Below are 20,448 nucleotides of genomic sequence, written 5' to 3' on the forward strand. Positions count from 1 at the left end.
CCCCTAAGCCCTAAGTCGTCTCTCTAATACAGTCTCTCCTCATCCCTTACAAGGCATGCCGCCCAGCCATCCTGTGCGCCGCATTTGCCCGGTCATATTCCTGAGGGGTATTGCTGAGAGGATTACCAAGACAACTTGTCTGGCTGGAGATGAGAGACTATTGATATGGGATATGACTTGTGGAGACCACAATAGATAATTATTATCGCTTCATTATGATTTTATGATACAAAGCATAGCTTGTATAACTAGCTATGATAAAGTAATTAAAAAAACATACGACTCCGAGTCCAAGGTGGTAGAGTCTAATCCATACATAAAAATAACAAACTCTATCTCTAAGAAATGACATAGTCTATCTATAATACATTGATCACATGATAATAAACTAAAGTTGGGCATTTGTCGCTGTCCACGATCTTAACAAAAACGGTACAGTTTCAAGATGTGGTGATAAAATAAGGAGGTGTCTGTTTTGCCGTGGCATTTCAGATATTCGGTAAATTGCAAGTAGCACGGGCTTACATCAGATGGAATCTCTGGGATTTATTATTTTTCAACTTAGTGCTTATGTAGCTATGATTTAACCACAACAAAGCAAACTTAGGAGCACATGCTTCCACTGGGTTCTTACGATCAATTATTCTCTAGTCAAAGCGATAGACATAATTGTTTGCAAGGAAACAAGTGCAAGGATGTGTATGTCACTAATACAAAGAATATAGTCAAGTTGCCAATTTTAATAAGCAACAGATGCACTAAACTAGAATAGTATATATGAAACCACACACAGAAATAATAGTTACCATTATAGTATGGTTCCTGGATTTAGGAAGCTCTATAAGAAATTCTTTCAGAGCACTGAGCCTCACTGGTTCCTCAATCTCAAGAAAGCGGTGCCACTCACGTGTACATGGTTTTTCACCGCTGCAAAACGGAAGCAACATAACAATGAATTAAGAATGCTGCCAAAACTTTATGTGATGCTCTACGTACGTAATGAACTGGTGTGTTGTTTGTTAAAAATGCATATAGAAATTACAAATGAAGTACATCTTGTAGTTAATTGTGTATCTCTCTTACCAAAATTTAATTGCGTACAATTACTATAAGCAAGGTTAATGAAACAAACCTTTTGAAGAGAGCAACAATATTTGCGCGCGAAGACTTATGTTGAATTGTTGCCTCCCATATACTGTCATGCGTCAATGCAACATTAGGAGTTACCTTACACTGCATAGAAGATTCAGGAGTCAAGCCATTAACAGCACGTGGTTCTTCAGCATCCACCATTTGTGGGGAGGATTTGGCTAACACCTCTCCCTTTGGTTCTTCAACTGGATCCAAAACTGAAGCTGGTTTGTTTATGGGTGGTTCTGATACAGCAGCCATGTCCATAGTTATGGGGAAATTTGCTGAGTTGACTTTCTCAGCTTTGTTACTATTACGATCATCTTGCAGCGGGGCACCAATGGGTCGATGTTTAAAATGTGGTTCTGAAGCAACAATCCGCGGGAAATCAGAGAACGAGACGATCTCTGGCCCATTCAAGACATCATACCTTGGTTGCAGCACAAGATCATTTATCCCACCTGCTAGATATTCTAAATCACTTGATGTGCTGCTGTTCCATGTCCCAACAACTTCATCGTCTTGCACAGTGCTGTCGTCCAATTCCTTGATGGTCTCCCTGCATTGTGCACTTGCTGTTTCATCATCAGAAGATTTGGTTTGAAGTGCGATAATAGGTTCTGATGGAAGTGAATCACCCCGAGGCCCAGCTGGTACCCGAAAAACATCTTCGTCAGTTTCTTCCGCCTCAACTAGAAATTCTCCCTTGTGTGTTTTCCTCACCAAGCCTCTATCATCCACTTGTATCTTAAGACGAAACATCTTTACAAGCTCTCCAATAGTCATTGCGCACAACCATTTAGGTGATATTTGTTCGGACAAAACCATTTCCCTCAGCACGGGATTGTGTTCGCCTTCCAGATTAAACACGAGCGACGCGCCTTTCTCCTTGTACTTCCTGCTGACCCCTCCGAACAATTTGAACAGTTCCTCTTCAATTTTGGATGCTAAGCTTTGGGCCTTACGAATCCTGTACTCGCTAGCTGAACCCGCGTTTGCAGAAGATTGCTGCCCAGAATCCATGATACTCAAGGCAGCGGCCAGAGCCTCCCTGAGTTTCGATCTCAGGGACTCGAGCATCTGCGGATTGGCCTTGGCCGGCGGCGACGCCCGCTCTGGCTGCTGGGTCATGGACACGGGCACGGAGCTTCTCCGTGGCCGTGGAGGCAATGGCGGCCGGCCCTGCTTCGTGAGCTCCATCGCGCCGCTGCAAACACAACCCAGACACGCGCACGCACGCGCCAACAGGTGAGACGAGACGGGAGGCCAATCCATGGCTTAAGGGAGTTAACTAGGTAGGGTTCTGCTTCTGCCATACCAAGTTACCAACCAACTACAAGGCAAAGAGCTCACCTCGGTGTGGACGGGGTGGGGGCGGAGGCCGGAGGGCGGCGATGGCGGAGCGGAGCCGAGTCCCGCCCTAGGGTTCCTGCACTCTTCGAGGATTGGAGGGCGGTGATGGCAGAGCGGCGTGGGCAAAATTGCCGCTTGGGTTTACATCTACACTACTATTAAACAAGAGAACATGTTCAGAGCGAACGAAAACTCTGCCGTTCCCACCCCGCACAAGGGAAACAACCGCGCCCTCGATTCCGCTCGCAGCTCCCTAATTTTCGGGCCGATTCCATCTGAATCGTGCCTCCCAGATCCTTCTTTCTCTCCTCACATCGAGAAAAACGGCGCCATCGAAATATCTGTCATCCACCCACGATCACCACGATTAGAGCGCTGGGAAGGGAGCCTTCCTCCTGCGGCACAACCTCCCTTCCCAACACTCCTCTCCGCACGCCGCCAAGTCCGCAGCACCTCGCACCGGCGCCGCCTCTGACCGCCTCCGCGCCATCCCACACCACCACCTTGCCGCCCCAGCCTACCTCCCAGCCGCCTTGCTGCCTCGCCTCACACCAGAGCCGCCGTCTCCGCCCCGCACCACCTCGCCTCACGTTGGCGCCGGCATGTAAGCCCACCATTACTGTCGATGTTCTACTACCACGGCCACCCCTACTGTGGCCGTCGCCTCCGCATCGGTGCCGCGCTGACAGGTGGATCTGGTCGACTTCATCGATTGGACTGGCGTCGAGTGGCTCAACCAGACTCCTCTCAGAACATTGCCGACGCGAGGCGAGGCGAGGTGAGGTGATCGTCCTCTGTGCGTCCTGTGCAGCACTCTCGCTCTCACTTCTCCATCCCCTGTTCTTGAGATGATGCAAGTGTTTTTTTTAGTTTCTAGGTCTAATTTAACTTGTCTATGTTGAAAATTTCTTTTGTCCCCAAATCTCAGGTGATTTCTTCCCTCGAAAATTTTAGAGAGCGTAAATTGTGTTTCGGCCTAATCACATTTTCAGTTAAATTATTTGTTTGCTGCACGCAGACAGCAATACGCGGCTAACAAACCCATTGACGTACGCACTCTATGATTTTGCATAGTATCAGTGGACGCCATGACCCGATTACTGCTGGTGTCATCTCTGATTTCTATGGATGAGCGTGGGTGTAAACCGCCGCCAGCCACATCCTCCGTGGATCAGTCGTCCGCTTTTCACATGCACACCACACTTCTGTTCTTCTTACTGTTATGATAGCAAAGTTTTGCAGTATTATGTGGCTGTATAGCTGAGACCGCTTGCAATTTCAACTTTACAGTTCTCATCAATTTCAGTAAGGAAACAAAATAATCTTTATATTTCTCTTTCATCCAACGGTGTCATCCTCAAAATGTAAATGGGACTGCAACTCAATCGTCGTTGGGTAGTATCCTTTCAGGAGATGTGAGTATAAAGGATTCAGAAAGTACAATAAAGGTTTTACCTTAATTACTTTCTGTAATCTTATGCAACCCAACGATACTTCCTATTCAGATCAAAACTAATGGGCACCTGGTATCCAGTGTGCCCCTAGAGGCACATTCCATTTCTTCAATAAATGATACAATGTGGCGGGTGCTGATTAATTACAAGTCGAGGTTCTGGATGACTTCCTTCGTTATACTAATCTGAAAGCTAAGTCTGAATTCGTTGAGTTCTTGCACGGGACTCCTGATGCAATGTATGAGTAAGGCAATTTAAAAGGTGAGGGATCATCAATATAATTTTTTTGCTGCTTCCATCACATGCTTATCTTTGATGACAAGCTCTTTATTATGCATTGTAGTCTGGGCGATGTCTCTTACATTGGTATTTAACTTAATATATTTGAGCTATGTCTCTATTTTGTTTGTAACAACAAATGAAGGTTGACATTTACTCGAGGCTGCTTCTACTTTTGAGACATAGTGGGGGACAATGAAGATTTATAGCACATATAGGAGAGTCAAGAAATGCACATAACCTCAAGTTATATTTTCTACTGTATCAGACATATAAAAATGTTTCTTCACTTTCACTCATCAAGGTTGCCATGTGCCAAAAACAATAGCTATACAAAGTAACTGTGGAAAACTAGATAGAACTATTATATTTCCTTGATGGGCCCCAGTTTCATATGAGGAAAACAAATCAGGTGTGTTTCTTCTATGTCTAATTTGTATAAGTGCAGATTGTCATGATTTTTTTATTGGGCGGAAATGGTTGACTTATTTAACCAACTATCGTGCACCCATCATTCAGGTATGTCCATATGCGTTTCTTTTTTCTTTAGGCTTGGAGCGTTATATACTTGGAAATTGATGTTGACCAAAGTTACTTCAATGGAATGGTGCCGGTATGTGATTTAAATATTCTTGAAGAACATTTACCTTATTTGTCAGGTTTTAGTAACCATTTTTTGTTGGTTGTCAATACTGCTACATGGGTACTTGGGTTGCTGTACTGGGCACATCTTATTTCAATCACTATCTATAGTTTCAGCTCATTAGCTAATGAATTACCTTGGAAAGTATGGTACCATGTCATATAATGAATAGAATCCTGGTTGTTTTTTGTTGTTGTCATTTTCTTACATGGGCAGTAAGTACTATTATATATAGCAATATAAGACATGCTTGTGAAGTGGCTTTTCTCTTTAGTGTTTTATTGCAAGGTATTATTGATCTCCTATGTTGAGTGTCGACAAATGAGCAATTTAAATTCAGTATGAATCTGGATGAAGAGCAGGCAGATAACATAATTTTGGTGAAGATATTTCAATGGAGACAAGATAGTGTTGCACAATTGATATTTTTTAGTAGAGCAATAGCAAAAGTGTACTGCTTGGTTTTTACACCCCCTTTCCTATTATATACGGCAATATGAGACATGCTTGTGAAGTGGCTTTTCTCTTTATTGATTTACTGTCAGGGTATTATTGATCTCCTATGTTGAGTGTCAACAAATGAGCAATTTAAATTCAGTATGAATCTGGATGAAGAGGAAGCAGATAACATAATCTTGGTGAAGATATTTCAATGGAGACAAGATAGTGTTGCACAATTGATTTTTTTAGTAGAGCAATAGCAAATTGTATTGCTTGGCTTTTACATCCCCTTTTCAATGTATTTTAAGCATTATTGACTTGGAATAGATGATATCTAACAAGCAAGTTCGAAGTTACTCTAAAAATGTCATAACATGGTCAGGCATTATTGTCCACTACATTATGTTCCATTTTCTCCATATGTATGCTCCCTTTATTTGTGGTTGTATATCATTTACCAATTTTTTATTCATTCAAATTATGTTTATTTTCTGCTTGTAGTTTGTTTCGCGAGCATTATTGGACCATATGTGCTCCATGGACCTAATCCTCTGGGCACTACTTCTCATTGTAAACCAACTGAGATGATCATAGCGAGTCGTATATGGTAGCTATTATTTTAAAGTTTCATGAGTATTTTGCTTGATCTTTAAATTCATGTGATTTGTAATAGGTGTATATCACTGAAAAGGGTATTGATCGAGACGTGCGTTGCACGTGCAAGCTTACTATTTTAATAAACGATTCCCCACAACCCGATATTTCTGCTGTTTGACCGCGTTCCTTCCCTTTTCTTGGACGCCGCTGGCGTTTGGGGCCCACCCACCGCTTTCCTTTTCTTTTCTTTTTTGCCTTTGCCCAACTTCAACGCAGCGACCCAAAACACACGCAGGTTTTGTTCGGTTTAGTCCGTTTAGATCCGTGTCTGCGTATTTTTGGGAAGGGCACCCAACCGGTCAACCCATTTGGTTCGGCTCGGCCACTTTTTCTTGCGAAATTGTCCCAGGACCAGCGAGATGAGGCTCGCGATATCAGAAGGGGATAGACCAAGTCCAGTGAGACCGACGACGACAGGGCCAGAGTTCTTTCCACACCGGCACAAAGGAAATGCGGGTCCTTGGCGACGCGGGCGGCGACATCTGCGCCGGAGAGGCCGAGGAAGGCGAGGACGACGTCCAGATTAGACGAGAACTTGAGGTGGGAGTCTTGGTGGAGCAACTATGCTATACGTATAAACAATTTACAGGCTTTTGCAGGGTGGGTTAGTCTTGATTGGCCAATAGGTGAGCGGGACAGCCCACCCCCCAAAAAATCAGGGGGGAGGGGGGAGGTTTGTGATTGGTTGTTAGATGGAAAAAGCATGTAAATCTTTGTATGTCTAGCATTTTTGCTTGGTGGAGGCATTGAGTGCCTGGGCCCGGGTGATGCTGCAGGCGTCGACAAGGTAGCCCTCGACAGCGAAGGTGGAGCTTGCCGGAATAGGTTGAGAGGAGCCGGTGGAGAGAGGAGATGGGAGAGTCGGATGGGGAAAAAGGAGGTGGGTGAGGATGCATCTGCGGAATCGGAGCGGGGGGCACGGCGGCGCGCTGGTTAGCTTTCCGGCGGTGGGTTACAATGTGAAGGTGTGTGTTGTCTGGAGTGAGATTCGTTGGTCTTCTGCTATCACTTTCCTGAATTTTATACCACGGAAAAGAATGTAGTAATTTTTTTCTTAAATTTGTCCAAGTTAATATGTTTCAAGCTTCAAATATTTACAGGAAAAAGTATATGTGTCAAAACTGAATTGCATTTATTTTGTTTGGGTGGATAGAGAATTTGGACAGAATAAAGACAAATTCATTACCCTCTTCCTCCTTGGTACGAGGGGTGTCTAGTCGACCCGAATACCTACATTCCTACCATTATAGAACCTGATGCCAACACCGTCGACTGGTGGTTTGGTGGGGTGGGCTGGTCGCCGATGCACAGGCTATTCTCCCTTACGTGAGGGTGGGCCTTTTCTATGTGACGTCAGATGGTTGGTCGCTGGGGAGTCGGGATAACCCATCTTCTAGCTTCCTCCGTCCAAGTCAAGGTGGAGAGGAGCATGATGGTGGGGGAGGCAGTGCTTCTCCTGTGGTGGACAGTGGCCTTGCGTTTATGGCATTGGTGAGGGGTGCGGATTGGGATGTCGGGGAGGCGGCTTCGGGTGGCGGGATTACCATTTTACTCTATGGGCGAGTCTCGTAGTGGTGGCGGTGGTCACGTTCCTTGCCCGTGTGGGCAGCGAAGGATGTGGTGATGGGTTGTTCTAGCGGCCGGCAGTGGTGGCTCCCAGATCTGGATTTGGAGGAGGATTGACGTGCTCATGGATGGTCAAGGTGCCTCGTCGTGGTACACTAGTATGGGCAAGTTACCGAGGAAAAACTCTATGCTTTGGTGCCGATGATGGCGGTGCCTTCCAGTATCATTTCCCTAGTGAGAGCACCATTGTGGTTCTCTTCTTCGTGCCATGGCTCAAAATGAAACCCTTGTCCATCCATCTGGACTCAACTGCGGCGACGCTTTTGCAATGTTACCCTCTTGGGGTTGTCATCATGGATCTCAGGTGCGGTTTCTCCTATGCTTGTGCTCGGCTTCATAACTATGTTGTTTTTAGTGCTCTCGAGCGATCTTTCTTTGTGGTTCAATTTTTGTTACCCGGTTGTTTATTTGATCTTCTTATAATATGATGCCTTCATCACTACCTTATAGTATATCGTTTGGCCGGGGTGCTTTATATATAAAGCAAGATGAAAGCATTTTTCGGGAGACTAAGAAATACCCCATTGTAGGATATGCTTTTATTGGTATCTCTAGATTATGTGGGTAAGACTACCTTAGCAAGGACGCATTGCAAGATTCACCCCGTGGTAGAAAACAACTTGCAACCGACGACCAACACCACCACCGACAAAAGATGAGGCAGAAATCAACCTACAACCAACGACCAACCGATCACCGACAAAAGATGAGCCTTCGATAGGTGGTTGAACGGCCAAAATGGTGATGATGATCCCCGAGCGAGCAATAGCGGAGTGGGTGGGAGCAACAGATCCCGTGAGGGGGTGATTGGATCCAGCGACAGGAAGGCTAACTCGACCGGCAAACAACCAAGGGGATCCGGGAGCACAAGACCGAAGGGGGAACAGTCGTACCCGGCAGCAGGACAGCTGTATCTGATGGTGGGATCCGGTGGCCGGATGGCCAGTCCCCACTTAAGATGACCAAGGAGCGACGATGGTAGCCACGGCCCTGGATCAACACGAGACGACCAAAAAGAGTGGATGGCAATGGGGAAGGGCGGCGGCACGTTGGAGACGACCAATAGCGGTGGTGTCGTCGACTTCGAAGGCCCCAACGCCCATGACCAGAAGAGGATGACGAACGATTAGAACCGAGCTCAACAAAAGTGCCTCGTAGCCGCCGTCCTTGGTTCTTGCAACTTGCAAGGCTTCACCGGCAACGTCCTCGAGCGGCGGCGGGGGATAGAGAATGCCTTTAGAGTAACGTAGGTAATAACCACATAGATAAAAAAAGATGGTGTGACAAACAATTAAAAAAGAGAGACAAATAGAGTAACATAATACTTGTACTAAATCAAAGACACTTAATTTGGGACGAAGGGAGTACTACATTACCATCAGATAAAAATGGTAACACATGAAGCTCTCTATATTATCATACATATGAAACTACAAATAACATAGCCTATTAACACATACACGTCCGCATGTGCTCCCAAGCTAGTGTTCCGTATATAACACCAACATGGTAATGGTAAAAGTAAAAAGAGAAAACCATAAAAAAGAGCAGAGGTTATTAGAAATACCGTGTAGAATTAACCTCAGCTCCTATATAGCGTGTAGGTCGCTGTGAAGCGACGTAGCGCATACCACTGTGGAGCACATCACACATGGCACAAAAACATTATGACCCGGTTGCGCCGATGGCAAAAAAAGCTAGTTAGAAGTGATTTTAGTAGTGAGTAAGTAGGAGATGTAGATGAGAACGTAATGATCTGGCTTTCCGTATGGTGGATACAATTGTGATTGATATCCTAAACGCAAGTATTCTGAAATGAGCGGTGCAACTGGTGTTGGTCTGTTGACAATCCATCACGATGCTATTACGTTTTGCGCCCCTGGCGCAAAAAGTGAGCGAACCAAGTATTCAAACTATATGCAACTAAGAGTGATTAAAATACTGATAATAAAACCTTTGAAGCATAAGAAAATAGATACATAGGTACCATGTCCATACATAGCGGGCTATATTACATTGCGTGATAGCATGATATCCAAAACAAAGTCATGAGCTCAGTTCATGACCCTGGCGCGCTGATGTTTCAATGGGCCGGACCATTTCAGGTTTCACCCGCCAACCGGTTTTGGGAAGGTTCTAGGACCTTCGTTGAACCGGGTTTTTTCTGGTTTTCTTTCGTTTTTTCTTTCTTTTCCTTTTTTGTTCCCTTTTCTGTTTTCTTTTCTTCTTTTCTGTTTTCTTTTTTATTCTTTTTTTTAATTTGACAAAATCTTTTAATGTTCTGTTTTTGTTTTTTTTTCTCCTTTCCTATTTCTTTTTTTGGTCATGTATCAAATTTGCGAACAATTTTTCTCAAATTGTGAACATTTTTCAAAAGTGGAATATTTTTCAAATTGCCAAACATTTTTTTGTGAATTGATGAACAGTTTTTTGAAATTCGTGAACATTTCTGTTAAAAATGAACATCTTTTCAAAATCATTGACATTTCTTGAATTGTGAACTTTTTTTTGAAATCTTAAACATTTTCTAAATTCGTGAAAAAAATTCATATTCAAGAACATTCCTAGAAATTGTGTAGATTTTCTGGAAAACGTGAACATTTTTTGATTTTTTTATGGATTTGGTGAACATTTTTTAAAAGTTGGGAATATTTTTTTAAAAATCTAGAACATTTTTTAAATATTGTGAACATTTTTATAGAAATTCATGAACATTTTTTGAAAATGTAAAAAACTGAATAGCTGAACATTATTTTTGAAATTGCGAACATTTTTTGAATCTGTGAGCATTTATCATTTCCTGAACATTTTTCAAATCATGAACAATCTTTGAACTCATGAACAATTCAACAATTTTGCAACTTTTTCAGGAATCCCGATTTTTTTTAAAGCTGAAACCAGAAAAAAAATAAGAACAAAAAACACAAGGGGCTCCCCGCCCTAGACACGGGCCAGCCATTGAGTACGCGCGGGGGGAGCAGGGTGGGTGCGCGCTTCCCGTGGCTGCCGGCGCCATATAGGAGGGCCAGAATTAACGTCCAAATGAAAAACATCCGTACAGCCTTTGATGGGACCACTAGTCAAGTTTTGCAGTTACAAGCACAATGTTGACGTGTACACAGGCATGACTGGTTATATTTTCTGAAATTTAAGCAAAAAAAAATTCATGACGAAAAATAATATCTTTCAAGTTGGAATATTCATTTACTACTACAAAACAGGCAATAGGCAGCACAAGAATGACACAGAGGAAAAGAAATGTATTTCCGTCTTCCATGAAGGACACAGCACTACACGAGAGAGAACAAGGAGCTAAGCCGAATGCGCCGTGAGTGGTCGCCAGCGGCCACACTGATCGCCAAGAGAGCTGACAACCAAACCGCCGCGGGAGCAGCATAGGCGACCGACGTCCGCCTCACGATTCCAGAGGATACCGCAGGCTTCCAATGAGGAACAACACTGGTGGCGCGAATGACCTTAGCCGGCCTCGCCCTGTCCGATCTACCGTACATGATGCTTGGCCATCAGCCTACATACAAAGAAAAATGTAGATGATGATGTTATCAGTACGTACTACGCATTGTCCAGCCTGTACATACAAACTAGATGCCTTCAACAGTAGGAAGCCAGGAACATAACAGGAAGGACAAACAGCTGCCCATTGCAAATTTCATCAAGAGATCACAATTCGCTCCCTGTCGCCGCTCGGCACACAAGAGGAACAGTATAAATTTGTAAAACTTCAGAAAAAGACATATCTCAAATACTGTGAGTGTGAGGCAAATCCAAACTACAACAAGACATGCTTCGATCGACAGTCAGGATTAGGCTCAGGAAAATCGGCTTTATCGACAAAATTGTAGTATCTAACTAAGAGGAAACCACAAGCTATCAAAGAAGCACACATCATACAATGACACGGTCGTCCTATAAGTCTATAACTGAGTTGAAGCCCTGACCTTCACTGAATTGTTGTCGGTCAACTATCAGCAGGCTCTGTTAACACCACTATCTGACAAAGAAAATTGTCACGAACCAGCAACCCTCCCATCACCATGCAGCATATTTCGAATGAAGGCTATCTGAAATTCATTTGACAATAGGCCACCAGGACCTTCAATACAGTTTGAAGTTAAAAAACCAATTCGATCAAGGCATTAGCTGACACGTGTACAAAAAGCACAGAGATACCGTTAGCTCTGAATAAACAATACTTATAAAGGGTGTATATATTAGCGTGTCTGATCACGTAAGATAATACACATTGGATACCAGAAGGGGGGGAAATACTTAAAGAGCCTGTCTGAATATAATGTGCAGATGGCATCTAAGATACTTGAAGCAAATTAGTGGTAACAGAAACTATTATTCATACGGCCATGCACAACATGACATTGCAGAGGTAGCATGAACATAAAACTAGGACTGTGTTATGTGGAATACATGAAAACTATTCCCAGCCAACAAAACTATGCACGGGGCTGTAAAATTGGAGTATCTAGCGTAGAAGCATAATCAGATATATTAGATTAAATAGTGAAATCGTTCACAACAATGAGTTAAAAAATTTAAGAATATCATTGTCTAACTGAGATTACTTAGAACAACCACATAACGAGCAGCATTTTCTATCATTTAGCCGAGAAGTGGGACACCAAATTCTCTACAGACAACATTTTGTTTTGGTGGGATCGATTATAATAATAGCATAATGCATGTGCATTACTGTGATCACCATATGATCAAACTAGTACATATGTCTACAATTCAACATATCAACTACAGGGTTCTACTGTAGTACTGAAGCAGCCACCAATTACAAACATTTAAGTCGGAAACAGTCCTCAGCAGTAAAGCATTTTGTCACTCTCCATAGTCGACACCACAACGCCGCCTAACATACAGTAGATACACAATCCAAATAAAAGCATAAAGCACACCAACCAAACCCAATGAGGTAAACAAACAAAATGGAAGTATAAGTGATGTGCAGAATATTACAACTCGCTTTTACCTGGTAACAATTAGGACCGTCACCAACAAAACCAACCTCTGCTACTCATAGTCTTCTGCCACATAGGGAGGCCAGTTATTCTCACCACTATGGTCTGATCTTTGATGGCAACCTATTAAGACAACAAGTATAAACTATGCACAATATATTCACTTGTTAAATTGATTTTTTGACAGGACAACAGATGAATCGATAGTTGAGAACTGCTCTAATTCATTCGACAGCTTCCGTTTGTGCTAGAGGGCTCAAACACAAAGGCAGGCCAAGCTACGGAAGTAATAACCAAGATATCAACATCCCTTACTTTCTATAATGAATACCAATATTCCAACAGTATGCCACCATGTTAAGAAATCAAACTTTTAGTCGGGAGAAAAATAACTCAGTGATTACTTTTGAAATTTAATATACTATTCCTTTTATCAGGCAAATCTGAATCTAGTGCACAATTACTTCTGCAAGCGGCAGCATAGAATTCAGCAGGGTGAGGCGGCCTTCTTGTAAGGCTATCAACAAATACTTTCTCCCTCACTATTATTCAGCAGGGTGAGGCGGCCTTAAGAAATTTACAACACAGAATCAGCATCGGAGCGGGCCCTCTAGGCTGTAATGGTGCATTACCCGCTGATGAGCTGTGTATGCCGGTTCCACCCCGCTGATGGTGGCATAAAATAAACATACATCGAATAGAAATATATTTTCTAAGCATAATCAAAACACTGAATGGTGAACTGCAATTTCAGTACTAACCAACTGGCATATGATAAAACAAAAAACGACAATGAAATGAACACCTAATCATGAATTACCAGCTTAATGCGACGAGTGGAAATTCAGTTGTTGCACACGCAGCTACCAATTTTTCATAGCCTGTTCTTGGTTCACGTAAATCTGAATCTAGCAGGCACCTCCCCTATGCAAGCGGCTGCATAGTCTTCAGCAATGAGTGGCGCAGCTTGCTTGTGGGGGCGTATGAACCTCTCCACAAATACCTTCTCGCCGACCAAGACCATAGCATAGTAGTCTCTGCCATGACTTAGCAATCCATTTTCCTGAAGAAACCTCATAACATAGTACCGAGGCTTGAGCCGGCCCTCGAGGCTAAGACTGAGCATTACGGGCCGGTGAGCAATGTACGCCGGTTCCAACCCCACCTTAGAGATGAGGAACTCGGACTTGCGCTGCAGCATGTCCTTGGACCACCTCAGCACAGTGGGCCACTTGCACAGAGCAATGCCGACATCGGCATCCGACCACCGCAATGTCTTCTTTAACTGTTCCACTTTGGCGGCAATCTTCTCCTCGCTGAAGCATGCGACAGACTGCAGCGCGTGCCTGAACATCCCGGAGCCACGGGGCACGCCTATGCCTTCGGCACACGCAACCATTGCCAGGACGCGCTCTGGGCTGGCCGTGACGATCCTCGGCATTTGGATGAGCAGCTTGGCAATATCACGAGCACCTAGCCCGCACTCCCGCAGCGCCGCGACATTGGGCTTCACCACAATGTCGAGGTCGACCGAGAAAAGGAACAAGCCGCGCCTGGCCGCCAAGAGGAGGTCCTCGGAGGACCCTAAGAGGGACAGGTAGTAGTGCGCCTTGGGGACGACGTTCTTGCGGCGGAATCGGTCGGGGGAGAGCGAGACGAGGCGCGCGACCTCAGAGCGCGAGAGGCCGAGGCCGGTGAGCCCCGCGACGGCGGGGCCCAGGTTTCCCTCCACGCCGGCGCAGAGGAAGAGCGGGTCTTTGGCGACGACCGCGGCGACGTCGGCGCCGGAGAGGCCGAGGCCGGCGAGGAAGGCGAGGACGGCGTCGGGCTTGGCGGGGGACTTGAGGTGGGAGAGCTTCGCGGAGGCCTTGAGCGCCTTGGCTCGGGTCAGCCCGCAGGTGGAGACGAGGTAGTCCTCGACGGCGAAGCTAGGGTTTGGGGAAACGGCGGGCGCGGCGGCGGTGGAGAGGAGGCGCTGGAGAGAGAGGAGTGGGGAGGCGGTGCGAGAGGAGAGGAGGTGGGTGACGATGCAGCTGCGGCGGCGGAGCATGGCGCAGGCGGCGGCGCCGGCGCCGGCGGCGAGGAGATGGGGAATGATGGTGTGAGGCTAGGAGGATGGGTCTCCTGAAGATTTGCGTGGCACGTCAGTCTCTCTCACAGTGGGCTGGGCTGGGCTAACACTGGACACTAGAGGGACTCACTCGTTCAGGCCGTGTTTCTTTAGTAAGTGTGGTAGGAGTAGAATTTAGGCCTTGTTTAGCAGAAATAGCACAAATGCTCATGCGTTGTACATTTTATTTCAAAGTGAAACCAATTTTAGGTTTAAATACCGTTTGGATTATAGTTACTGTTCAACTATATTCCAATTCAATTTTTAATATGTTTTAAAATTAGAATACAATACCTAAGATGAAACTACAACTCACTAGGTTCATCTTGCAAAAGAACCAATCTAATTGGATTTATTATTTGCATGTTATGGCCTATTTGAATTTGAATTCATTCTGTTTGAATTTGAATTTTAAATTATTGAATTTCCAAATTTTATTGGCCTAGGTGAAAGTGTATTTCATTGAGGTCAATTTGCAAAAAGAATCATTCAATTTGGACTTACATATAAAGATGTTTGATGGTTTTACTCCCTCCGTCTAAAAACGTTCTTATATTATGGGACGGAGGGAGTAGTATCTAGGGGGTTTTCTGTAAAAAATTGTAAATCAATTTAATTAAATGATTTTCTTCTAGATATGGTTTTGGATAAGGCTGTGACATGTCGCATTTTGGTTGGCTGATATCGATTCGGTTTAAGTGATTTGTGTGTGTTGCATTGGATCTAGATCCAACGACTCAAAATAGATCAGAGGGTGCTAGGGTTTGGGCTCACCGGAGAGTCACCGGAAAATACGGGGATGGCGGTGCTGCGTTTGGACCTCGTCAGAAATGGAGCTCCGGTGGTTGTTTGGCGTCGAGAAGGGCTCGGCTGGACGCGGAAGACGACGATGAGGTCGAAGGTGGTCCTGGCCGGGGCTGCGAAGGACGGAGATGAGCGGGGTGAGCTCGTCGGAGATGCGGCAAAAGCGAAGCTTCTCAGGCGTGGACGCGCACGACAAAGCCGTGCGCTCCTGGATCAATGGTTGGGTCAGTGAGATGCGCGAGAACAAGATGAAGACGATGGACATTGTGCGCTGCTCAGACGCGAGCTTACCTAGCCGGATACGACGATGGTGCACTTCAGACGTTGATGAACTCGAGGTTGCAGAGGGCCTCAGGCTCGAAGAAGATGTCCAGGTGAAAGAACATGCGGTGCCCCCATGTTTGGTTTTGGTAATTGATGACAATCTCTATGGACTAATGGTTGCCTTGAGTTATATTTGAAGGATTTGTCCATAGGCATTTCTTGAAGTCCATGTGTTGGTTTCAAGGAGTTTATCCAAAGATTGGTCATGTGAGAGTTGAGCTTATTGCAAGCATGTCTTGAAGAAGAAGATTGTGTGATCATTCATGTTTACCTTCAAGACATCATCCAAATGAAGAGAGTTGGAAAGAGTCAATGTTGATCAAGACTAAGTCAAGAGTGAATCAAGTTGATCAACACACAAAGCGCACAAGATGTACCGAGGGATCAAGCGATCCCATGGTATGGTAAGCATTGTCAATTACGCTTTGTGTACTAACCCATGGACTTCGTGAGAGTTCTTTGTGGGGTTAGGTTGCGGTGTGCAAGTTCAAGTGAAGCGGGCAAGTTCTAGTAAAGCATCACGAAGAGATCAAATGCTTGAAGCCATTGTGGTGACAATGGACTTGAGAAGATGTGCGGAAGGGTGGCTCACCCATAGTGGAATATGGGGGAGCAATCAACTAGTCTTCATCGAGCCAACACAATCAAGAAAGGTGGTCCATCTTGAGGGAGTCAAGATCGTCATCATCTAGCTCAAGTGGACCATGTGCAAGGCAAAGGTTTGCCCGTGATAGGTTTTCTATTTTACCGGTCTCATGATGGTAGTTGGGAGACCGGGTTATAGGATCGATTGCCGTACTATCAAGGGGGGCTCTCGATGAGTAGCTTGATCGTATCGTTCATAGAGAGCTCAAACCATTGCATCCTTGCATCATCTTTATTGATTCTTGTTTGGTTCTTCTCTTTGTGAGTTCTGGAGCTTATGGTCATCTTGTTGACAAGCTCGAGTTCATCGAAAACGGAGTTCACTCACATCTTCTATTATGTTTTCGATGTTGGAGGTTATGCCGGTTCTTCTCGGTTGAAGGTTTCACTCCTCTATTTTGATGCTACTCGTCTTCCTCTATCCAACAAGCTTGAGTTTGCTCAATTCGGAGCTCATATGCAGAAGTTATGGCAGTTTTGGTTTCCCGTGGAGTATTCTTGTTTTCGTGGAAGTGGCTTTAGGATGGTCCCAGCGGTAGTACCGCGGTACCCAGCGGTAGTACCGCTTAGGGGTCACAAGCGGCAGTACCGCTCCGCAGCGGTAGTACCGCTGGTGGGTCCTCAGCAGTAGTACCGCTACGGTACCAGGCCCTACCGCGTCGACTCGAGGGGTCATTTTTCGTGTCGGATAGTGCGGTACTTCGCAGCTGCAGTAGGGCGGCAGTACCGCTCACGAGCGGTAGTACCGCCCAACCACCGCGGCAGTACCGCTCGGGTCTGTCTCTCTCCTGCCCTCCAGACTCCACGGTAGTACCGTTGGGGTGAGCGGTAGTACCGCTTATAAGCGGTACTACCGCCCCAAGGTTCATGTTTTGTTGATCTGTTTCCCTGCTTCTTTCGCCCGAGCGGTAGTACCGCTCGTGTGCGGGCTGAGCACATAACGGTTGGATTTCCCCCCTCCTATAAAAGGGGGTCTTCTTCCCCAATGAACCTTATCCTTTGAGCTCGTGTTCTTCCCCCATTGTTGACCTTCTTCGAGCTTGCTAACTCTCAATCCCTCCATGGATTCTTGCTAGTTTTTGAGGGAAAAAAGAGAGGAGATCTAGATCCACATTTCCACCAATCACTTTCTCCTCTATGTGAGGGGAACCCCTTGGATCTAGATCTTGGAGTTCTTGGTGTTCTCCTTCTTGTTCTTCCTCTTTTTTTCTTCCCTAGCATTAGTTGCTTCGGTGGGATTTGAGAGAGAAGGACTTGGGCACTCCGTGTGCCCTTGCCATTGCATTTGGTGCATCGGTTTGAGTTCTCCACGGTGATACGTGGAAGTTACAAGTTGAGAAGCTTATTACTCTTGGGTGGTTGGTACCCTTGAGCTTGTTCCTCTTGGGTGCTTGGGTGCCCTAGACGGTTGGTGGTGTTCGGAGCTCACTCATTGTGGTGTAAAGCTCCGGGCAAGCGCCGGGGTCTCTAATTAGGTTGTGGAGATCGCCCCGAGCAATTTGACGGGTACCGGTGACCGCCCCCAAGGGTTGCCAAAGTGTACGGGTTCGGTGACCACCCCCAAGGGTTGCCATTTGTACGGGTTCGGTGACCGCCCTCAAGGGTCCCTTAGTGGAATCACGGCATCTTGCATTGTGCGAGGGCGTGAGGAGATTACGGTGGTCCTAGTGGCTTCTTGGGGAGCATTGTGCCTCCACACCGCTCCAAACGGAGATTAGCATCCGCAAGGGTGTGAACTTCGGGATACATCGTCGTCTCCGCGTGCCTCGGTTATCTCTTACCCGAACCCTTTACTTATGCACTTTACTTTGTGATAGCCATATTGTTTCTTGTCATATATCTTGCTATCACTTAGTTGTTTATCTTGCTTAGCATAAGTTGTTGGTGCACATAGGTGAGCCTAGTTGTTGTAGGTTTTGTGCTTGTCAAATTAACCGCTAGGTTTATTCCGCATTTGTTCAAGCCTAACCGTAATTATTTTAAAGCGCCTATTCACCCCCCCTCTAGGCGACATCCACGATCTTTCACCAGGGGGTTCACCGGAGTGCCGTGGATCGGGTGGTGGCAGTGGCTGGTCGAGAAGGGGTCGGTGTCGCCAGAATTTTACCAGCATTGAGCTAGGTTAGTGCGGCGAAGAGGGGGTCGCGGCGGAGGAGCCTGGCGACAAGAGGCATAGCGAGTTGGGGTAAAAGAGAGAGCGTGGGGAGAGGGATTTATAGGACATGGCCGCGGGCGCTGGCGAGTGAGGGGAGGGGAGCGTGCGAACTGGGATCGTGGACATGGTTGTGGGCGGTTGGGAATCGTGGGCGCGTGTGGGAGGTTAGGGATGACCTGGCATGCATGTCCCGCATGTGCAATGGGTGAGAGGGAGAGAGAGGGGGCGCGCGGGTGACTTGGCTTGCTAGGCCGGCAAGTTGGGCTGTGTCCGAGCTGGCTGGCTCGTCTGGGCCCTTTTTTTATTCCTGCTTTAGTTTTCCTCTTTTTCTTTTCTATTTGGTCTGTAAATTCAAATGGTGTATCTACAAACTTGCTCTAAATTCCAAATGGAATATTTCTGATAGTGCACACTTTTTTTTGGAAATTTTGGACAAATAATTACTACACGTATATTTCCCTTTTGAATTTGAATTTGGTTTCAAAACCAAATGTGTTTCAAATCCAATTTGAAAAATAGGCAGAAGGTCAAACATGTTGTTTGGACTTATGGAATTCCTTTTCCTACCAAATAATTGCAAAGCCATTTTTAAATAATTCCCTCTTTGATTTTGGATTGATTCCAAAACAGATCCAATTCAATTGTTTAGGGAAAATTCATTTGACTTTCAATATCATTTGGGTCATGTTAAGGATAGCCTTAAGCCCAAATAAATATTGCAACTGGTCAGCCTTCTTTGGGATTCAAAATTATTCCCCAAAACTTTTGGGGTTCATTCTATTTTCTCAAATTTCAAACAAGGGTTTCAAAAGTGGCCATGGGTCCTTGACTCTCTAGATGAATTCAAACAAGTCAATCAACAAGCAATTAATCAACGATCAAGCAATTTTTGCTATCTAGCTTTGAAGCAATGGTTTTTCTAGGAAAAATTTGTTTCCCTATGAAATTTTTAACATACCAGATTTGAAAAAAAACGTATTTAGTACTCACACCGTTCGTTTTTTAAATGAAAAAAAATACTCATGCTTTTAAAGAATGCTTTAATGGAGTTTGAAAACTCGTATTAAAATTTGCTTGATTGTTGCAGGAAATACTCAAGCAATGGTTTTTAGCAAGCTCCAAATACTGAAGGTTTTTTACAAGTACAAATTCGTATTTCACTTGTCATTAAAGCATTCTTCATCTTAAGTAAATTAAAAAGGGGGGGCATCCTTGCAACCTATCTAATGTACACGCTGAAAAAAATTCAGGTAAGACATACCCATTTTACACCGCCAATGCCCTACCTGAAGATTGTCCTTTGTATAATAGAAGGAAACTTAGGTAGTGGATGAAGCTTGCTATATGCTTCAGTCGCTGATTTAGTACAAAGTTGCACTAAATCAGCGACAAATTATATGGAGCGGAGAGAGTACTATTATCATCTTGCTCCCCCGCCAAATGCAAGCCAAGAACCAGAGGGGAGCATCTTGTCCAGAAAACATCACACATAAGAGGAAAAACCAGCATTATCGACAAAATCTGATCTACATAAGAGAGAACTGCAAGCTATCAACGAAGCGCACATCATACCATGAGAATGTTGTATAATGCTGTAACTCGCAGTTGAAGCCCTGGCCTCTTCACTGGATTGTCTGTTAAACTATCACTAGGCTCTGCTTCCCGCATTTAAAAAAAAACCCAGCAGACACTTTGTTACAGGTAAACAGAATCAGTTAACTATCAATAGGCTCTGCTTCCCGCAAAACAATAGACGTTCACAAATTTTCTCTAAGGATCATGGATATAACTTCCCAGTAGATACTTTGTTACAGGTAAACAGA

The 20,448-nt window shown here is 45.0% G+C and overlaps 2 protein-coding genes across 6 annotated transcripts; both read right to left on the reverse strand.

The window, feature by feature from the left end:
* Positions 1 to 739: 739 nt before the first annotated feature.
* On the reverse strand, positions 740 to 2,331 carry LOC141025270 (uncharacterized). The gene is made up of 3 exons (XM_073500571.1): positions 1,133 to 2,331; positions 807 to 927; positions 740 to 763 (listed from the first exon to the last, which is right to left on the reverse strand). Exons 1-3 carry the CDS (start codon positions 2,329 to 2,331, stop codon positions 740 to 742), a joined length of 1,344 nt encoding a protein of 447 aa, XP_073356672.1.
* An 8,368-nt stretch (positions 2,332 to 10,699) lies between these two features.
* Positions 10,700 to 14,776, reverse strand: LOC109770991 (uncharacterized). Of its 5 annotated transcripts, none has more exons than XM_020329709.4 (4): positions 13,408 to 14,773; positions 12,599 to 12,710; positions 11,544 to 11,666; positions 10,700 to 11,113 (listed from the first exon to the last, which is right to left on the reverse strand). In XM_020329709.4, the coding sequence occupies exon 1, from the start codon at positions 14,635 to 14,637 to the stop codon at positions 13,480 to 13,482; it is 1,158 nt and encodes a 385-aa protein (XP_020185298.1). In that variant the 5' UTR covers positions 14,638 to 14,773; the 3' UTR covers positions 10,700 to 11,113; positions 11,544 to 11,666; positions 12,599 to 12,710; positions 13,408 to 13,479. The 5 variants fall into 5 exon arrangements, with proteins under 5 accessions (XP_020185298.1, XP_020185297.1, XP_040247513.1 ...); XM_020329708.4 differs by having other exon boundaries at positions 11,544 to 11,698; positions 13,408 to 14,752; XM_040391579.3 differs by having other exon boundaries at positions 10,748 to 11,113; positions 11,544 to 11,698; positions 12,599 to 14,776.
* Between the last annotated feature and the right edge of the window lie 5,672 nt (positions 14,777 to 20,448).

This window comes from Aegilops tauschii, chromosome 6, assembly GCF_002575655.3.
Source record: "Aegilops tauschii subsp. strangulata cultivar AL8/78 chromosome 6, Aet v6.0, whole genome shotgun sequence".
NCBI classification, from domain to species: domain Eukaryota; kingdom Viridiplantae; phylum Streptophyta; class Magnoliopsida; order Poales; family Poaceae; genus Aegilops; species Aegilops tauschii.

Coding starts and splice junctions, on each gene's coding strand:
- LOC141025270 (XM_073500571.1), bottom strand. CDS start 2,331: ATGGAGCTCACGAAGCAGGGCCGGCCGCCATTGCCTCCACGGCCACGG. Junction 928..1,132: donor ATTGTTGCTCTCTTCAAAAG/GTTTGTTTCATT, acceptor TCCGTTTTGCAG/CGGTGAAAAACCATGTACAC. Junction 764..806: donor CCAGGAACCATACTATAATG/GTAACTATTATT, acceptor ATACTATTCTAG/TTTAGTGCATCTGTTGCTTA.
- LOC109770991 (XM_020329709.4), bottom strand. CDS start 14,637: ATGCTCCGCCGCCGCAGCTGCATCGTCACCCACCTCCTCTCCTCTCGC.